Below are 21,180 nucleotides of genomic sequence, written 5' to 3'. Positions count from 1 at the left end.
TCAGCATGGATCAGGTTGGTTGTCTGCCTGTGTGAGTTTATGTTACAATGAAGGGAGAAAAGAAACAGAAATAAAGAGAAAAAGAATTAATGCTGGAGATCAGGGACAGTAATCTATATGTATTTGTTTTCTGTATAGTAATTATTATCTGGCAAGTGTAGTTCAATATATTATGTATAGTATGGGAGTTTCCTTATGGCAGTGTGTTTTTTATTTGCTGTGGAGAGGAAAAGAGCTGGAAAGCTGTAAAAGCAGGATTACCTACATTAGCCAGATAACCTATATGTTGGGGAGAGAACATGGGAAAGAGTGAAAGAGTGAGTGAGAGTGTGTGTATTACGTAATCTGGGTGAATAATTCAGCCAACTTAAGTGCAGTGGAGCACAGTGATGAGATGTGTTTGTATACAGCAGCTAGATGTCCTCCAGCATGAGAAATTGTTTGTTTTTATAAAAGAAAAAAGGAAATTTGTAGTTTCCATGTTCTATGTTTCTATATCCTTTTTTGATACTGAGGTCAAGATGTGATTTTTTATTTTATCTGATAAAAAATATATCTTATATACAACTTCAGACAACATGTGCGCAGCATACTTCCCCTCATCACACACACACACACACACACACACACACACACACACACACACACACACACACACACACACACACACACACACACACACACACACACACATACACACATACTCTGACAGGATGCACCTAGATGCCTGGTTTTGATCATTCACAGTGACAAATCAATGACACTCGGAAGAGACTGAGTAGTGTATCATTGCTATAGTTTTAAATTTCAATTAAGCGTGGGTAACAGGGTGATGGAATCGGACATTGGCAGTGACTGACCTTACCCTGGTGACAGTGCTTCAATAGCAAAACTGCCATTTTGGGAACGAGAACTGACTAAGAACAACTTTAATTTGAAACAGCTTGCTAAATTATATTAAATAATATGCATACATAATATTTTATTCCCTTTTACTATTAAAACAATTAATTACTACAGGGCATTAATAAGCTTCTACAGTATATCAAATTTTCCAGTGTTTCTGCTGGGACAGTTTAAGTGTCCTGATGGTTCAGATGAGTTTTAAAATGATCACAATAAGCATCTATAGCTAAATTCCAGAATCTCACCTGCAATAAAGACAATAAGCATTTTGTTTAAAGCAATAGTACAGTGCACTGGAACTCACCATGCTAAAAGTTAAAGTTAAAAGTTACAGCTTTTAAAATGAAAGGTAAAATAGTTTTCAAAAAGTAGTTTGTTAGTATTATTTTATTTAATGTGTTTTTCATTACATCTGTAAATGTTACAAATAATTTAAGCTAACATAGAATTAAAAATGAGTTAGGTCAGCAGACCATCAGCAGCAGTGTATGTGTGTTTGTGGGGTGTCGGGGGCTTATGTTATCATAGCTATTTTTGTAAAAAGAAAATATGTTGTTGATCATTTTAGATACACTATATTGCCAAAAGTATTCATTCACCCATCCAAATAATTGAATTCAGGTGTTCCAATCACTTCCATGGCCAAAGGTGTATAAAACCAAGCACCTAGGCATGCAGACTGCTTCTACAAACATTTGTGAAAGAATGAGCTCTCAGGAGCTCAGTGAATTCCAGCATAATACCATGATAGGATGTCATCTGTTCAGTTGTCCAGTTGTGAAATTTTATTCACTACTAAATATTCCACAGCCAGCTGTCAGTGGTATTATAACAAAGTGGAAGCATTGGGGAACGACAGCAAGTCAGTCATGAAGTGGTAGGCCATGTAAAATGACAGAGTTGGGTCAGCGGATGCTGAGGTCGACAACTTTCTGCAGAGTCAATCACTTACAGACCTCCAAACTTTATGTGGCCTTCAGGTGAGCTCAAGAACAGTGTAGAGAGCTTCATGGAATGGGTTTTCATGGCTGAGCTGCTGCATCCAACCCTTACATCACCAAGCGCAATGCAAAACGTTGAATGCAGTGGTGTAAAGCGCCGCCACTGGACTCTAGAGCGGTGGAGATGTGTTCTCTGGAGTGATGAATCACGCTTCTCCGTCTGGCAATCCAATGGACGAGTCTTGGTTTGGCGGTTGCCAGGAGAACAGTATTTGCATGACTGCATTGTGCCAAGTGTAAAGTTTGGTGGAGGGGGGATTATGGTGTGGGGTTGCTTTTCAGGAGTTGGGCTCGGCCCCTTAGTTCCAGTGAAGGGAACTCTTAATACTTCAGCAGACCAAGACATTTTGGACAATTTCATGCTCCCAACTTTGTGGGAAGTTGACAGAGAAGAAATTGTTCAAATGTGAGTTAAAATGCTTTTGTTTATTAATTGAACTTATCATTGAAATGAGCCATGCCTGGCACGTGCATACCCTGTGCATCGTACAGATATGCACCCTTTTAAACTCTTTTAAATGTTCTCCATATATCCACATGTTGTCATCACCAAAGTATGGATTTAAAAGAGGACTGCAGGGCTGCCCAGGGCTCTTTCTCCTATTCTTCATTGCCTACCCATGTGTGCTCTCATTCCCCCTTATGTCAGGGTGACAGGTGTGTGGCATGAGTGTGTTTTTGTCCTGTTGGGTGCAGATGTTAAAGACGATTTCTTAGCCTTTGAAAAGTGATGGCAGCATTCGGGACCTGAAATGTTTCTTTGCAGTTCTGGAGCACTGAGAGGGCTCGGGTTGTCATGGAGACGTGCAACTCCTGTTCTTAATTTTATTTTTCCTCGTCTGGTGTCTACTTTTTAAGCAGACTCAGTCCATCTGTGTAGCCTTTTGGAGAAGAATCCCCTTCCTTTCTTTCCTAATTTTGGAAATTATTGAAATAAATACCAAAATGCTAAATTATTCTATTTGTATGTATATGACAGTCCATATCTGTGTTACTCAATATAGATTTCAGTAATTCTGCTGCTCCTTATTCCTTTTGAGCCCCTACATTTGGTGTTCTACTCCCCAGAGAAGCATGTCACTCTAACAACAACCAGTGCAAAGATAACCTGTTTAGCTGACATTGAATGATGACTTCCCAAACCACCAGTGATGAGGGTATTACAAACGTCATTGTCTGGATTAAAACAAACGGAGAACAAATAGCAGGTTTTTTGAAGGAGTAACCCCTTCTGGTTTACTGATGTGCCTTTCATACAGAGAAGATGAATGATTGTATTACAAAAATCAATCAGATGTCTTATAACATTATATCCACAGTATAATAACTGTCATGTGGCTAACAGCTGTTATCAAAAGAGACAAAAATGTATTGCGCAGCATTCAATGATTAGACACTGACAGTTGCTGAGTATTGATTTCTTTGCATTGCGTATACAAATAACTTAGCAGCTCTGACATAAGCATGGTAATGAATGCAAAGCAGAAGACAGTAGCCTGCATTTTACAGTTGAGATGCTGCGTAAATGACAAATGCTTTAAATGCTTGTTGTAATGTATCTGAAATGTGGCTCTTATAACTCCTTATATTCCAGACTGTTTTGAAAGGAGACCTTACAATGCACATTGATTCAAATCATTCAGCTATTGTTCCAGTAGCGCTGTAGCTTGACTTTGAAGGAGAGCCTTGATTACGACAACACTGCTTGAATCAAATCACACAGTAGTTATGCTCTAAATGCTTTGCTTATAGTTTTTTTTGTAATCTTTAACATTTCTCTAGGATTAAAGACTCTTCAGAAACTGCAGGGAGACTGTACATTACACAAGCAATGGTCCTCACACACTGTACGCATTTATGCTCATAATGAACGGTTGATTACTTCACTGATCAAATCAGGCTTGTGCTACTCTACAGAGGCATGCAGTGCCACATCCCATCTCACTCAGTGCATGTCGTGATTTGTGTGTGTGGAAGTCATTAGATGGTTTTATATATACATACAGTGCTGTACAAAAGGTCACCCTTCATTTATTTAATCTACAGTTCGGAACACATGTTAAGATATTCATTTTATAGTTTCATGGAAAAAAGATATAATATATTTTCATTATTATAAAAATAAAATTATATTATAAACTTCATGCAGAAGCCTGAACAACAATATATAATATCACACTCAGTATTTAGTGTGTAAACTCCTTGTCTTTATTACTTTCTTTTGTCTTTATTACTTTCTTTTCTCTTTATGCAAGATGATGGATAATCTTGTATCTAATCTTTTCCGAAATGTCTCCTATAGTCATCTTAGGCTACGTTTACACAGCAGGTAAAAGAGGCCCAAATCTGATTTTCTCACCAAATTCGATTTTTTTGTTTGCCTGTTCACACCATCTTTTAAATGTGATCTGTATGTGACATCAGTCTGAACAGATCAGCTCCCAAACCGACCCACATGCGCAAAAGAACAACGCTTCACGAGGCTCGTCCAGAGGTAAACAATCATGATGACTAGCGAACAGTGTGTTTGAGTTCGCTGTAAAACGGGCGTGTTATTCCACTTCTTTGGTTCGTGTCCTCGGGTTGTTTAAACTGTTTCTGGCGCTGCAGCCTCGGGCTCCTCCGCCCCCCTCGGCCGCTTTGTTCGAAACCTCTTCAAACTTGGAGCGGCTTCGATGAGTTTCTTCTATTGTTTGGTGCCGAAACATCAGCCTAAGTGTTTGAGGCTCAGCAACACGAAATGATGACGAATGTCGACTCGGACTGACGTAAAAGTTGCGTTCATTCCGATCTGGCTGTTCAGACTGAGTCGCATTGCTGCAGATCGGATACGGATCGGATTGTAGTACTGCATATGAAAGCGTCTCAAATCGTAATTGAAATCGTCAGATTCAGTGCGTTTTTTTGCTGTTCACACTGCCACACAGATTACCTGTGTCACATATGAGGAAATAGATCGGATTTTGGCCACTTTCACCTGCTGTGTAAACGTATCCTAAGATGCACAAGAGAAAGGCAGCTATAGTGAGTTTGGTAGCTGCTTGTGTGAATATCAGTGTCTGTTTGAAGGGGAACATAATGTCAGTGAGAGCTTTGGGAGCAGCTTTTGTTGGAAGGACACAGCTGTAACCTTTAAGACTGGAAGGATAGAAGAGGTAAAGTGGCAGACAAATACTGACAGATTTAATTTTTATATTTTGTTGTAGCTTTTGTAAAATTTGCTGGTAAATGTATGTTTCCTGCTTTCCTGATGCAGATGAATGAATATCTTGTACTTAATATACACAGTATCTCACAGAAGTGAGTACACCCTTCACATTTTTGCAAATATTTTATTATATCTTTTCATGGGACAACACTATGGTAATGAAACTTGGATATAGCTTAAAGTAGTCAGTGTACAGCTTATATAGCAGTATAGATTTACTGTCCTCTGAAAATAACTCAACACACAGCCATTAATGTCTATATAGCTGGAAACACAAGTGAGTACACCTCACAGTGAACATGTCCAAACTGGCCAGTCATACTTGGCCAGTCCATCACCTTTACTTTCAGCAAGGCAGTTGTCATCTTGGAGGTGTGTTTGGGGCTGTTATTGTGTTGGAAAACTGCCATGCGGCGCAGGGAGGGGATCATGCTCTGCTTCAGAGTGTCACAGCACATGTTGGAATTCAGTGTGACAGTAAGTTGACTTCTTTAAGTTATATCCTAGTTTTATTACTATAGTATTACCCCATGAAAAGATATAAGAAAATATTTGCAGAAATGTGAGGGGTGTACTCACTTTTGTGAGGTACTCTATGTAGCAGATGTATATGTAGAAATCAGTTGGCTCTCGCATTTGTTCTTGGCTCTGGGTGCAGCCCTGTTATAAAGTCAATCTGATTTAAACTCATTACTGTTCTAACAGTAGGATGTTCATTTGAACTGACAGCACTACTTTGCCAGAGTGATACAAAGACTCTCTGGGTGAAACCTGTGTGTGTGTGTGTGGGTGTGTGTGTGTGTGTGTGTGTGGGTGTTAATGGTATGCTTAACCCCCACTGAGCACCGTTGGCTGCCATATCGCCTTCAGTCATAGGGCTCCTTGATAGCCTCAAGGGATTCTGGGTGATTTGTCAAGGTACGGCCCTTGCTTGAACATGAGTGAAATCATTAGTGTCTGTGAGGCTCCATGAACTAGCTGTATCAGCCATGTTCATGCCAGAAAGATCATGTATTTAGCAAGTAGACCAAAAAAAAACCAAAAAAACTTTAAAACAAGTTGGAAGGACTGTCTACATTGTTGCCCTGCTTAGGACTGGGACCTGTCCCGGGTGTATTGTGTTCATTTTTATGTATTTCCTGAACGTAACACTGGGTTTTCTTTACTATTATACCAAAAATGTAAACATTTGAAACCATGTTGACAGGGGCTTTAAACTCAGGAAATAAATAGAAATAGGGCACTAAAAGTTGCAAAATAATTACATATTTAAGTTTGTGGTAACACTTTATTTGGATGGTCCATTGTAGATTCTTTGTAAATGTTAAGGATATCTTTAAGTAACATTCAACTAAATAGCCATTAAATTCATCTGAACTTCAAGTTCAGTATGAAAGAGTTTATTAAATCTATCCTTAACCCTAAACCTCACCGTTCATTCCCTCCAGTGGAATATATAACTATTCATAGCCAGGAGGTCAGAGGAGCAGAGGAGAAATTTAACATCTTAAAATCCCACATACATTACATACCAAGACTTATTATTCAGTAACTACAGAGACTTCAGTGCAAACTGGCTGAACTGTTATTAGGTTGTAGAAGTGTATAATAAAACTTTGAGCCTGCCAGCGGAACTTGGCCATTTAAGGGATTAACCCTTAGAAACTGCATATATTGCCTGCAATGACAAAGTTGTGGTGTAACTTTATTTATAAAAATGAAATGAAATCCCTTACATTTTTATTGTATTTTCATTATTTCTTGAAATTGAAATAAACAGAAACAGAAATCGGAAGTTTAAATTTGTGAATCAGACATCAATGTATGTCATTACTTAACTGTGTAATTAAAAAATAATAACACTTAAATATTGTATCAAGATAGCATTAAAACCTCTAGCGTTAAAAGTAGAGGTAAATGGTTATGGTTATAATAGTACTTTCAATTCAGCTCAAAACAATCATGATAGCTATTTCCCACAATTACAATTTACACAAATTACATCATTTACAATACGTAACCTTTGAATAATCATTACTGTAGTATTTCCATCATGATATCTGATTTCACAAGCACATTTTATGACTTGATCTTGTAACACAACTCAACTTGTAATACACATACACACAAGTCCACTCTCTCTGTGTCGATGTGAGCACCGCTCCCTGAGGAGGAAAAACATAAAGCCTGCTGTAACGTCCCAGGTGTCTGCATTGACTAATGGACCCAGTGGTGCATGTCATTACTCACCATGCTTATTAATGCTTGCAGCTAAAGCTCTGCACGGCTTGTTGTAAGGAGCAGATATTCACACATATCTGTTTGATTTGTTTCACTGAGTGCTTTTGATCATGATCGCTACAGAAAGTGTTCAGTATATATTCTGGAATGCAAATAAATCCTGGCTGAAACAGATGCTGCTGAATACATGGTCTAGGATTAGGTATCACAGTAGCAGCCTCTTGCATTGAAACAAATGATGCTTTGAATTTACATTAATTACAGTCATCAACACAATCACTGTCTTTCAGTTTATTTCCTTTGGCAAGAAATGTCTCAATGTGACATGTACATTCATTTGCAGCCAACTGACACTTTCAGTGTGATGCAGCTTGAAAACCTGAATATTTTTAAACAAGCTAGCAAATGTGCATCTTGCAATGCCTGTTCTGAAAAAGTCTGTTCATTTATTGTGAAACATGAGCATTGTAATTCTGGCTTTGCAGAAACTCTCCAGAGGACTCAAGTTCATGTGAAAGCACTCAAAGAACTTTCGGGCTCCTGCTCTCTCTTATTCTGCTCACTGTATTTCACTTTAACTGTCAAACATCATTGAGTCTTGTCTTTTCTGCTTGCAACTCCATGAGAACTTTTCGTGCAGTGATGTACTCGTGTGTTTTCTACCCTGTTTCTAACTCTCATGTAGTAAGCTCTTGAGCGTAAAGAGTATTACATCATCACTTTGCAGCTACTGACTCCAGCTGTAAGCCACTGATAGCTGCAATGTTATTGTTTTTTTGTTGTGCCATCTGCCAGTGCCTTCCGTCTGTAAATTTGAATAGGCATGATACAAAGCCACACATGCCATGGAGAGTTATGTATTCCGCATTAGGACCTGACTGATATGAACATTTTGTGAGAAGTAAATAGATAATATAGGTGGAATTTGTATTTAGGTGTTTTGTATTTTTTAGACTTTCATTTTATACTCAAGCAGGGTGTAGGTAAACCATGCTATTCTGACAGATATGATACGATAGAGATGGCCAGTATGAGAATATTTTTTTGTTATTGTAGAGCTGAGCAATATGACCATCTTTATTGTTATCATGATAATTACATCACAATATGTCACAACATGCTTTTCCGAGCATACTGTGGATATTGTTAGTACTTAAAACACTTCCTACCTGCATGTTTCATTAAAAAGAGACAATAATTAGTCCTGTTTAATGTGTGAAATGAATATTTTTCAGTTATGCTTTGATGCTTTATTGGACATCAGAAAAAAAAATAACATGACACATTGTATATTGTAAAAAACTTCCTGAAGTATCGATATAGTACATTTTGCCATATCATCTATATATTATTGTTAGGGACGCATTAATACCAAAGCTGATATCGGGTATTGGGACGCTACTGTGCTCATTTACTGGTACTCAGAAAAACTCATTGTTCAATACCCGCTAATACTGTGTGACAGAAACCGAGTGTACACTGCTGCGCTAATGAGCAAACACAATGAAGGAGGCACTGCTTTCACTGAGAAGAGTTACTTAAATATAATATTCATTTTGTGTGCTGATGGAGGAAATACCCACAAAATTTCACCTTCTGTTAATTGTCTCTTATTTTTTATATTTTTAACTGGTTCTCTTCATAAACTGATACCGACAAAACTGCGAGTCATCAATGTCGATCGACATTGTTGGCCAGCTATTGTATAAGCTGGTTTCTGCTCCATATACAGATTTAGATGACTGATTTGCGATATCCCTTAGCACAGATGCTGTATTGCTTGTTTCATGGTGTTGTGAGTGCCATTGAGTGTCAATCTTTGATATAGAGTTTGCCATCCTAATCCCTTCTGATTCTCAGACAGTCCAGATTAGAGGAATTACAATCAGTCAGTACTGTGCTACATCATTCTAAATCATCATCTCAATCTGCTCATCCTTTACTCTTGTAAGCCTCAGACCAGCATTAACGGCTGAATGCACCAAGACCAGTACTAAGAACCAGACACTGTGCACCCACACACTGCCTGTGGAAATGTAGCCTCAAGAATAGGCTGCTCTGTGGGGATCCCAGTCCAGCTAGTCTGAGGTGTTTACTTCACAATGTGTTGTGCACTTCACAAATGTCAGCTGTTTTTATTCAACCATGGTCAGAGTTGGATTATATTGCTGACAGTAGTTCAATTCCTTGGTCTGTGAAAGTGCACTTGCTGTTATTTGGACTGATAAGTTAGCTCTTTCCTTTAAAGTATGTTTAACATGTATCAGGAATGCATAGTAATATCAGAATCTTATCAATATTAGCAGGGAATTAAAAATGCATTGGACAGTTGTTTAGATTTCACTGATATTTTAAAAGGAAAATTTTGATAAATAACATATACAGTATATTGTCCTCTAAAAGAGCTGACCTAGAGCTACTGTGTTAAAATGTCTGCATTTTAATCATTTTACTGCATTTCTGACCATATAAAAATAGACATTGTATGTCTCAGTACTGAATAACTATTAATCCTATAACTATATCTAGTATATAAACTCTATACATTTTATAAATATTCCTGCACCAGCATTGGTATTAGCATTAGCAGATGTATATGTATATGAAAAACATTGGATACCGGCATCAGCCCACAATTTCTTTATCAGCCCCTGACTTTAATGATCAAAAGATTCAGTGACTGCCTTCACCTTTTGGGGAAGGCGTATGTTGGTATACCTTCCCAAGACTGGTAGCTATTGTGTGATAAAGAAGACATTTAAAGGAGTGCAAACTACGTTTTTAACAAAAAAGGCAAGGATTTAGAGAAGAAATGTTTTCAAATTATTATCAATGTTTCTATCAGTTTGGTGTTTTTGTTTGTGATATTAAAGTCTTGTATGTGTAGAGGTGGGGAATGTGTCTCTCTTTCACCTCTGCATCTCAGCTGGACACAACTCTTACATAACATGTTAATCACTGTGCTGAAACCCGTGATGACATTTTGAACCAGATGAAAAATGTGCCATGTGTTTCTGAAAGCTGAATTATGTAGTTACAACCAAACCATTTTTCCTCCTTCGGTGTGAGAATGCTGTTCAGCTGTTAATGTCTGACATGTTATTTTTTGATGTTTTTTCCTCAGAAGTATCGTCAGTGCATGGCTGGTCTCCTGGCCCCTCCCTATGGTGTTATGGAGAGTGCGCCCAGCGCTGACAGTAAGTACACTCTGTCTTATTCAAACTGTACTTTCTACAGCCTTAATATAAAGTGCAGTTATATTAATTATCCTTGAAAACTCACAGTTATCAATGATGATAATAAAACATTGTAATTTTGTGATAATGTGTTATTTATAGTTCAACAAGCAGAGAAATTCTGTCAGTAGTATGGATTCTAACTTTCAATTGACTGCACATTCGTGTGTACAGACCTGTGAACACCCTTCAATTATTAACATTTCCAGTCAAAAAGGTTATAAATATTATGCACTTGCATTAGGAAAGGGAAATTTTACAGAAAATAAGCGACCCAAAGAAGGTTTCTGTCCATCCTTCCACTGTGAGAAGACAGCAAAACACTATGGGTCTGAAAAGATGTGTAGCTGTCAAGAAGCCGTTACTGTAAAAGAAGTAAACAAAGAAAGAAGACAATTCAAAAATCAAACAAACTTACAGAACTAACTAATTAAATGTGTTAAGGTAAACTCAGTTCTGAGAATTACGAAGCAGAAAATGGAACCAGCATCTACAACTGAAAATATCCCTGCAGATTTCTTTGATAAACTCAAATCAAGTCTACTAAAAATAATGGAAGCTGTAATAAAGGCAAAGAGTGAACAGATTAAGTACTGAAAAACTACTGAAAATAAATAATGCTGAAAATGAATAATTTAATAGTCTTTTGACTGTAAATTTAATAAATGAAGGGTGGTCTTTGACTTGCACAGTACTGTACATAGCTTATTGAATTGAATCAAATATTCTCCAGACACTCTTGTGTTGCATAAAGAAACACTAGTTTCTAGCAAGCCTAGTTTTGCTGGACCACTATATGTGGTTCCTGCTGTTCACTCCATGTACCACTTGAACATGTGTGTTTCACCTATGCATGTTACATGGGATCAGACAGTCAATCAATGACTCTGTCTCCTAGGTGGGCCTGCTGGGTGGTCCAATGAAACAAACCTTTATTGCACACTCAAACTTATGTAACTCACTGTATGATTGTAAGTGTAATTATGTAATTACATTTGAAGGCATTAATGAAATCCTTCGTAAGCTCATTATATCTAAATTTTTAAGTAGCATTAGCCAATAAAATCACAACTGCAAGATAAAGGTATCAACAAAATTTCTGTGTGTTCAGTACATGGGAACACAGTCTTGTGTTGAGATGGTCAGAATAAAAGAGGAAGGCCATTATTGGTCCACAGTTTTTTTTTTTTCTACAGCTAAAAGACTTTTAGCAGTGTTTTTCACTGAGAAGGACTTGACTGAGAGAGAGGATGCGCTTTGGATAAGATTAGACTATTACTAGGCCGGATGCATTAAATGGGTTGTTTGTCCTGAAGGAGTGGAGCTTAGTGCTGTAACCTTAAATGATGACCAAGCTTCTCTTCCTGACCTCCCTCAGGACCTGCCTGTAAAAACTAAACACACCCTCACACACATCCTCATACGGCCTCACCATTATCTCCCAGCAGCCTCCTGTCCATCAAACTGCATTTAACTCAGTCTTTTACTCTTTTGCAACAGTGTGGTTTAATATTTACACCACTGTGGTAGACGAGTTCTTCAGAGGTGTGTGTGTGTGTGTGTGTGTGTGTGTGTGTACATTCTAAATTCCATTGTCTTTGTCAGAGAAAAAAATGTTAACTGGATTATAAAAGTCACTGGTATTCAACTGTTTCCCGATAGGAATGCCTGACAAAGAGAACTTGAGTAGCAACTCTCTGGGATCAGTGTCCAAACACTTGAGCAAGGTATGAACAAACTCTCAAGATGTCTTTTTTCCCTGATTTGAACATTACTTTCTTAAACATTCTATTCATTCTCTTAGCAGCTACTAAAAATACATCAAATTTTGCTTCAAACTATAGATCAGTGTTTCTGCTGCTACAGCCACTTTTGGCTTTCCAAACGTTTAGAAAATTAACCTCAACAAAAAATTGTTTTAACTTTCAGAGTCTATAAAATAAATAAAATTTAAGCAAAATTGCATCTATTTTTTATTTTTTACCACAACATTCTGAGCTGTTGCAGTTTAGACATATTGCAGTACATTTTCGCTGTTGAGTGTAAATAGCGTAAGCATGACCTGTTACATTAGCTTTGGCAGACAACTTCTAATGTATTTAACATGAATATGAAAGTGTTTTAAGAGTCAGTAATACAAAATGCATTAGTAATAAGGACATGCAGAAAATACTGAATAGAAAAAGGTTAGGTTTACTTTTGATAACACTTTATTAAAATAGGCCCTCATAAGTTGCAGCTTCATCAATACCTAATAGTTCATTAATACTGTTAATAATTATATAATTGCCACTTTGTTGATAATTGCTACCATTTGAATTATTAACCATTTACACCGTGATATATAAATAATGAAAGCGCTGTAGAGGATTTTCATAAATGTCTTTAAGTGTAATAAGTTTTCCGATGTTGATGATTTGCAACAGAAAGTAGTAAGATATTTAAATAACTATTGATCAGCAAAATACGTCAATAATTACTTATTCGTTTAAACCAGATGTATTAATAATGATTAATAAAATCAATGTGGAAGTTATGTATATGTTTAAATCAAGTATATTTAATGCATTATTTATATCAGTGTGTCAGATTCCTGTAGCTGACGGTGTTGAGGAAAGCTACACTTGCAGTGTGGCCTAAATGCTTTTTTTCCTTTTCCTATAAGTGACGCATATCCAGCCTCCTGTCTGCGTGAATGCTGATGTAACAACATCCTTTCCATTCTGCAGTCTTGTCAAAATAATGCAAGAATGTGAAGTTTATTCAAACTTTTGTCTAAATATAAACACAGCAGTTATGGCAAGCGTGCATGTACATCACATTTCCTGCCCCTCCTTGGCTGCTGGTCATTTCCTTTCCCTTCTCAGATAGCCTCTGTCACCTCTGTGGATTAGCTGCATTTATGTGCATTTTGACCCTTTTGTTACAGATGCTTTTGGGCAGCCAGAAATCACAGACTATAAATATCCCGCACACTTTTGGGCTGCGGATGTTGCTTATTGTTTATAAATTATTCTTAGTGTATGCGTGACGTTGATTAGGAAGTTGAGAGTTATCTGAATCATTATAATGTTGTTTCACAATATTAATAAACACAATTACACCATTATATGACTAATTATGTAGTTATTTATTTAAAGAATTATTATTTCACTTACGCTGTGTACTAAGAGTTCAATGACAAAAAAGTAAAGGTTTTTTTTCTGTTTAATAAGCTACAGGTGAGAAAAAGTAGTATTAAATTCTACCTCACTTTTGTTATTGCTGGCAGTAACTTTGACTTTTAAAAGTCAATATAATTTGCAGTCATCAGTAACACACATAGGAGCTTCATTTAACAGTGTTTTATATATTGTCTTCCATCAAGAATGAGCAACTGTCAGCACCACAATTACTGCCCATCCCCCATGTTCTCTCACTCAGCCTGCACAAATCCCTCTAAAGACTATGTTTTGTCATATGGTCTTCATTCATCCTAGCAAGTGTACCATTTTGTATGACTGGGCCACCCTGTGCTACACAGTACAGCTGCTTGAGACTGAGCTCATAGAGTCTTGAACAGTGCCCAAATGTTGTAATGATTATGTATAGAGAAAAGTGAGTATATGTGTACATAGATTCAAGGTTGTGGAGCTGTGTCTATAGTTGTGTGTTGCAGTTTAGTTTGCAGTGGTAGAATCTGCACTGAATGTACAACAGGGTTATATAGTGCAATGCATAATTGAAAGAGTTTGTGTGGGAGTTTCTGGCAGTGGGTGTGCTGGGCATGGCTGTAGGGCAGAATGATTTTTCCTGGGCTTCCAGAAAGACAGAAGGAGAGCAGCTCCTACAGCCATGCCTGCTGTTCACCACACACTGATGTTTCTGCATTCACCATTACTACGGAAGACGAAATTGTTCACTTTACGCACATTGTTGACTTTACTCAAAAGTAAATTCCATAACTAGACTCCATAATACTGTATGAAAACATTGTTTGACTTCTCAGGATCCCAGAGGGGATTTTTTGGTGCAAATGTTGTTCCCTGATGGCTCAGAAGAATTAATAGTGATTAGCCTAAAAGCCTCTAGGAGAAATATAATTAGACAGCAAAAGAAGACATGTGGTACAGCAGAGATAAAGTGCAAATGAGAGTTTATTTTCAGATAAAACATGAGCACAATGTGTGACTTTATTGTAAGGCTGAATGATTTGGGCAGAATTGCAATTTTTCTGACCAATATTGTGGCTGTGATGTATATTGTAGTTATTTTCTATAAAAATCTACATTGTTATTTTGGCATATCCATGAGACATATGAGACATATCCATGTTTTTCTGGCTTGAGGCTTGAGCACTGAATATAGTGGGTCAGACTGCCAGTTAGTTGTGGTTGTGATGTCACAGCACATGGCTGGTTGCTTCTGATTGGTCTAGCTCCACTCCAGATGGTTCACATTCTCTGTGATGTTAGGTTAAAAGCCAGTTAAAATTTAAAACAACATTGTCGATAATATAGGCTGTATTAAAAATCGCAGCTCTTGCGATTTGAAATTTGCGCTTTTTCAAATTATGATGTAGGGTAGAGTGATTAGTCATTTTTATATTTAAATTTATCTAAATATCGAGATTTCTACTAAAACTAAAGAGGAGACATGCTTGGGGTATTTTGCTTAGTAGAAGAATCTGAGCAGCAGGAGTCTCAAGCAGATGTCTCCTTTGTTTTTTCTTTTGGGCCCATATTCACGAAACCTCTCATATTAGAAATCCCGATCTGTCCATGAATCTGATCCTCAGTCAGCATTGTGAATATGGGCCCTGATCTCCTTGGGCCTCATGCACCAACCATTCTTAAGGAGAAATCTCTCTTAAAACTCATTCAGTTTTCAAAAGGATTCTGACATTCGTCAATGCTTTCTTATTTGGGATTTGTTCTTTAGGTAAGATCAGATTCTACACACACTCAAGAGCACAAAGGTGCAAACAGTTCTGTGGTTTATAAACCCATCATAATGCGTTTTTTACATGACCATTTTCCAACCTGTCTTTTTCCCTTAAAATTAAACTCTAAATAGTATAGCATTTCATTCAAAAAGGAGTTGGAGCCCAAATACTACTTTTAATTTCAATTTAAATGTGCAGGCAAAAGTGTAGGCCCAGTAGTTAGACAGAGCCGTATACAAAAGTTTAAACAACCCCAATCAAATTACATGTTTTGTTGGTTTTCTTAGTGCGAATAAGCTAACACATCCTCTATAGGGAACATGGCATTTTCTGCAAGTTGTAGTGGACAGTGTCTTTTTATTTGCCAAGTTTGTCATATTGAGGAAAAATATGTAAATTACAAAGTGTTTTTTTGTATCAAAGTGGCCAAATGTTATGTTTTATCTATATCCCAATAAGTAAACCTCAGCAAATAAACAGTAATTGTGCATTAAAATGTTCAGCAGTGTGTTCTCTGAAGATAGTGTGTACTTACCTTAAACTGAAAATCAGCAACGGTCATTTTTCCAGAGGTGCCCAAACGTTTGCATATGATCATACATGTAAATTTGGTGACTGTTGTGACATTACAAAAGCAACGACTTAAAAAAAAATTCATATGTCCTGGGGCATGATGGTACATTTTAAAGGTTTATTTCCTAAATTGTTCTCAGTGCTTTAAATAGCTTGTTTTCTCAGAGTTGATAAATGTGTGTATTTTAAAAGAATGGAAATACAGAAATTGTTTTGCTGACTGTTGCTTTCAGTTTCTGAAAATAGTTAATCATAATGAAATGCTGAATGTTTTATTTCACCAGCTTTGCATAATGAGTTTCTACACAATACACTGTTTGATTGCATGCAGGAATGGATTTGAAGAACACTTCACAGGTGCTAGTGGCTTAAAATGGCCTAGTGTCATCTTAAATGCTGATTAACAGTAAGTGAGCTAAAACTGGATTAAAATTCTGAATCAATTTAATTAAGGAAACGAGCCTTTATGTTTTACAGTTCATGTGGATGGAAGAAGTGGTCATTGCTCAGCCATTCTTGGTGTGATGACATTCTGTGAACAGAGGCCTGTTATGGCGTGTATAGTTTTCATGTTTAAAGGACAGAGATGGTTTTCTCTAAGGAGTATAGTGTGATGTAGCGATCTGGAAGAGCCCTTTATGAATTCGCATTACTCAGCAACAGCTAGTGATGTTTTGATGATTGTGATGACTGTCACTTTCTCAGGTTTCTAAGTCAGCTCTTCAGGCTGCAAGAGGATGAAAACCTCATTGATTATTGATGTGTTCTTCAGATGGCATTGTCTAAAGGAGTAGCTATACTGTTAAAGCAGCAGAAATAGAGCTCTGTCAGAATAAAGTGACTGGCTTATTTTTTTCTGAAATTGAACGTGTTAATGGGTAAATGCACTAAGTTTTTCTGTCTCACATTCTCTCTTTCTTTTTCATTTTTCTGTTGTTTCATCATGTTTTTTCAGTGTGTGCCTCTGCCTCTCTCTGCATTTTGTTTTTCAGAAATCATTTGTTGAAAACATTGCCAAACTCCATCCCAAACCCATAATACAGGTATTAAATCCATCCCATCTGCAGATTGACAGCAGTGTGAGTGAGTCACAGCCCTGTGCCATACAGCACCCTGTTCTGATTTAAATATTTGTTATTTGTAGGTACCATCAGAGAAGATTTTGTGGGCGGGCAAGATGCTGAGGAATGCCATCCTCTCCCAGGCACCTCACATGATCCGTGACAGAAAGTACCACCTGAAGACTTACAGGTGGGCATCTGAGGAACAGTGAGATTTTAGTCTATGCTGAAAAGTGATGCACTGATTTTGCCTGGTTAAAATGTGTACATCATGGACATATAAAATATGCATAGCATCATTGAATAAAATAATTTTCATGAAGTTTTTCCAGATTTTGTGAAATGAATGTGTTGATGTTGATGATATGTGGAAAGGATGCACACGTTTGTACCAAGTGAATTAAACACATTTTTTCAGTGTAAAGCACTATTCAGGATTAGTTTAACATGAGGAGGTGGGGTAATTTTTATTGTCATTTCTCTTTGATTTTAGCCCTGTCTGAATCCACTATGTGAGTAATTTTTATAGACTGTGTATGAAACACAGTGGTAAACATGCCTCTGTCCCAACGTTTTTGAAACATTGCCAGTATCATATTCGAAAAGGGGCATATATTTTTCAAAAAACAATAACATTTTTCACTTTCAGCTTTTAATATTTTTCAGCTATTTTCAGCTGAATATAGGGTTTAACCGATTTGCCCATCTTTGCATTCTGTTTTTATTTAGATTTTTCACAGTGTCCCAAATTTTTGTATATGAATGATCATTCAGTGATGCTTTGTGTGTGTGTGTGTGTGTGCGCGTGCAGGAGGTGCTGTGTAGGTACAGAGCTCGTTGACTGGCAGATGCAGCAGGGTTCCTGTGTGCACTCACGGGTTCAGGCAGTGGGGATGTGGCAGGTGCTGCTGGAGGAGGGAGTGCTCAACCATGGTCAGTTCAACTGTCATAAAATACACATCATGACCATTTTTACACTGCCTGTGCTTATCTGATTTTATATACCATATGATTTTATATACCGTAACAGTCAGAATTCAGTTAGCCGTTAGTTTCGAACCTCCTCTTAGCCCTAAGAAGTAAATATGATTTTTTGTTTTGATTTTGTTTTTGAAACTGCTTTTAAGACTGACATTTAAAAAAATAATAGCTCTGTTCTGATTGGCCTTCCCTTGTTCAAAAAGCAGTCCTGACTGAGTGCTTTATATTTAAGGGAATGCAATCTGTAAGTTAACAGCAAATGTATAATACATTTATTTGCAAGTATGGCTTTCAGACTGTTTTGGCTATTTGCTATCCAGATATTAAGGTAAAAACTTTTTTGCATGCAGTAATAATGTCCATCATTGAAAATTTTCGATAACAAAATGCTTGACTAAGTCTTCATCTCTGTATGCAGCTGTATTTTGTTGGTCAGTGCAACACCACTATTGCTGGTACTACTAACTATCTAACAATTAACCTTGTTGGTGCCACTGATCTGAGAAGGGTTCACCACTCAAACAGTATCTGGTGGTGGTCCTTGTACACTGATCATAGAGAGTGGCTGATAAATTGTGATGCAAATGGGACACAGTCAGTGCATGCAAATCTACAAAGTGCATATATATGACTTTATGGTAGATGTTTCTGATAAAGTAGTTTCTGATATAGTAGATGTACCTGATAAACTGACAACTCAGTTTACACTCCCAGCCTGTACTGTGTAACAAGTGTGATATTTTTGTCCACTACTCTATCACATATGGTTATAGTGGAATCACTCTGAGTATGAATGAGCTGTGTGACTGGAACTGAGCTGATGTTCTACTGGAATGAAGCAGATGTAATTTACAGGCTTTATTGCTCTCCTTTGGCACACATTCAAGTCTGACTCTAGTCCAGATGTAGCATAGCTTACTTATTACATGTGCTCAGTCCTGACAGGAGATCTTTTTTCAGTCAGCCCAAATCACTGCAGCAAGCACAATCAGGGCAGCACATATTATGGTGCGGTCATGTAAGTGTGACTGTGTGCATACGTGCACATCTTGATGATCTTAAATGATAAGTGCTGGTCTGTGTTGTGTTGCAGTTGACCATGAGCTGGACTTCCAGGATAAGTACCTGTTTTATCGCTTCTTGGATGATGAGCAGGATGATGCATTGCTCGCCAGTGAGGAGGAGAAGAAGGAGACTGATGAAGAACTGCAGGACACGCTGCTCCTCCTGTCTCAGATGGGCCCTGATGCTCACATGCGCATGATCCTTCGAAAACAGTATGCTCTCGCCCCAGAAACACGAGTGACCTCTAAGGCTGTATCATCATTATATTAGCCCCAAGGGCACAGCTATGAATAGGGCTGCTTCAAAATATAACTGATTTATATTCACTGTTATTCTGGCAGGCTTCCTGCATAGATCTACTTTAAAGAGAGCTGAGTCTATTCAACGAACATAAAACACTGAAGGAAAGGGCATTTTAAAGATTCTATATCTTGGAAAACTAAATTGTGTTCACTTTTTTAAATAAAAGAATATGATGTAGTATGTAACATGTTAAAGATTCAAATAATTTACCGTTCACTCCCCACTTCATGCGATCAATTTAAATTCACTGTTTTTGTGATGTCACAAAAAACAGCATAATTACATATATCCACTCATTCAATCTACAGCAGTTTAGGCACACCGATTCATTCCATGGCAATTTAGCTCAACCCTCTCCACCTGCAGACGTTCAGCCTTGCCCATTCAATCTACAGCAGTTCAGCACCACCCGTTCAGCCTTTAGTTGTTTAGCCTCACCCATTCATCTTACATCAGTTTAGCTCCAATCCATTCAGCCTACAGCAGTTTAGCCTGTTAACCCTGCCCATTCAGTCTTCAGCATCTTAGCTTCTCCTGTCCAGCCTACAGCAGCTTAACCCAAATCAGCTAGGCCAACAACAGTTCAGCCCAGTCTATTCAGTCTCCATCAGTTTAGCTCTGCCCATTCAGGCTGCAGCAGTTTAGCCCAGTCTATTCAGTCTCCATCAGTTTAGCTCTGCCCACTCAGCCTGCAGCAGTTTAGCCCAGTCTATTCAGTCTCCATCAGTTTAGCTCTGCCCATTCAGCCTGCAACAGTTTAGCCCAGTCTATTCAGTCTCCATCAGTTTAGCTCTGCCCATTCAGCCTGCAGCAGTTTAGCCCAGTCTATTCAGTCTCCATCAGTTTAGCTCTGCCCACTCAGCCTGCAGCAGTTTAGCCCAGTCTATTCAGTCTCCATCAGTTTAGCTCTGCCCATTCAGCCTGCAACAGTTTAGCCCAGTCTATTCAGTCTCCATCAGTTTAGCTCTGCCCATTCAGGCTGCAGCAGTTTAGCCCAGTCTATTCAGTCTCCATCAGTTTAGCTCTGCCCATTCAGCCTGCAGCAGTTTAGCCCAGTCTATTCAGTCTCCATCAGTTTAGCTCTGCCCACTCAGCCTGCAGCAGTTTAGCCCAGTCTATTCAGTCTCCATCAGTTTAGCTCTGCCCATTCAGCCTGCAACAGTTTAGCCCAGTCTATTCAGTCTCCATCAGTTTAGCTCTGCCCATTCAGCCTGCAGCAGTTTAGCCCAGTCTATTCAGTCTCCATCAGTTTAGCTCTGCCCACTCAGCCTGCAGCAGTTTAGCCCAGTCTATTCAGTCTCCATCAGTTTAGCTCTGCCCATTCAGCCTGCAACAGTTTAGCCCAGTCTATTCAGTCTCCATCAGTTTAGCTCTGCCCATTCAGCCTGCAGCAGTTTAGCCCAGTCTATTCAGTCTCCATCAGTTTAGCTCTGCCCATTCAGCCTGCAGCAGTTTAGCCCAGTCTATTCAGTCTCCATCAGTTTAGCTCTGCCCATTCAGCCTGCAACAGTTTAGCCCAGTCTATTCAGTCTCCATCAGTTTAGCTCTGCCCATTCAGCCTGCAGCAGTTTAGCCCAGTCTATTCAGTCTCCATCAGTTTAGCTCTGCCCACTCAGCCTGCAGCAGTTTAGCCCAGTCTATTCAGTCTCCAGCAGTTTAGCTCTGCCCACTCAGCCTGCAG

At 38.2% G+C, this 21,180-nt stretch overlaps 1 protein-coding gene across 9 annotated transcripts in view; it reads left to right on the top strand.

The window, feature by feature from the left end:
- rapgef4a (Rap guanine nucleotide exchange factor 4a) overlaps window positions 1-21,180 on the top strand; it is a 55,627-nt gene that overhangs the window by 18,255 nt on the left and 16,192 nt on the right. For 8 of the 9 annotated variants that reach the window (XM_017692369.2, XM_037539612.1, XM_017692367.2 and 5 more), the window contains 6 exons: window positions 10,481-10,553; window positions 12,255-12,319; window positions 17,082-17,132; window positions 17,234-17,340; window positions 17,962-18,083; window positions 19,225-19,408. In XM_017692369.2, the coding sequence (XP_017547858.2) occupies window positions 10,481-10,553; window positions 12,255-12,319; window positions 17,082-17,132; window positions 17,234-17,340; window positions 17,962-18,083; window positions 19,225-19,408 (602 nt within the window). The remainder of the gene's footprint in view (window positions 1-10,480; window positions 10,554-12,254; window positions 12,320-17,081; window positions 17,133-17,233; window positions 17,341-17,961; window positions 18,084-19,224; window positions 19,409-21,180) is intronic. The other variant, XM_017692370.2, reaches the window with a different exon arrangement.

This window comes from Pygocentrus nattereri, chromosome 6, assembly GCF_015220715.1.
Source record: "Pygocentrus nattereri isolate fPygNat1 chromosome 6, fPygNat1.pri, whole genome shotgun sequence".
NCBI classification, from domain to species: domain Eukaryota; kingdom Metazoa; phylum Chordata; class Actinopteri; order Characiformes; family Serrasalmidae; genus Pygocentrus; species Pygocentrus nattereri.
Note: the sequence above shows the minus strand (reverse complement) of the source record. Positions and strands in the feature narration are given on the sequence as shown.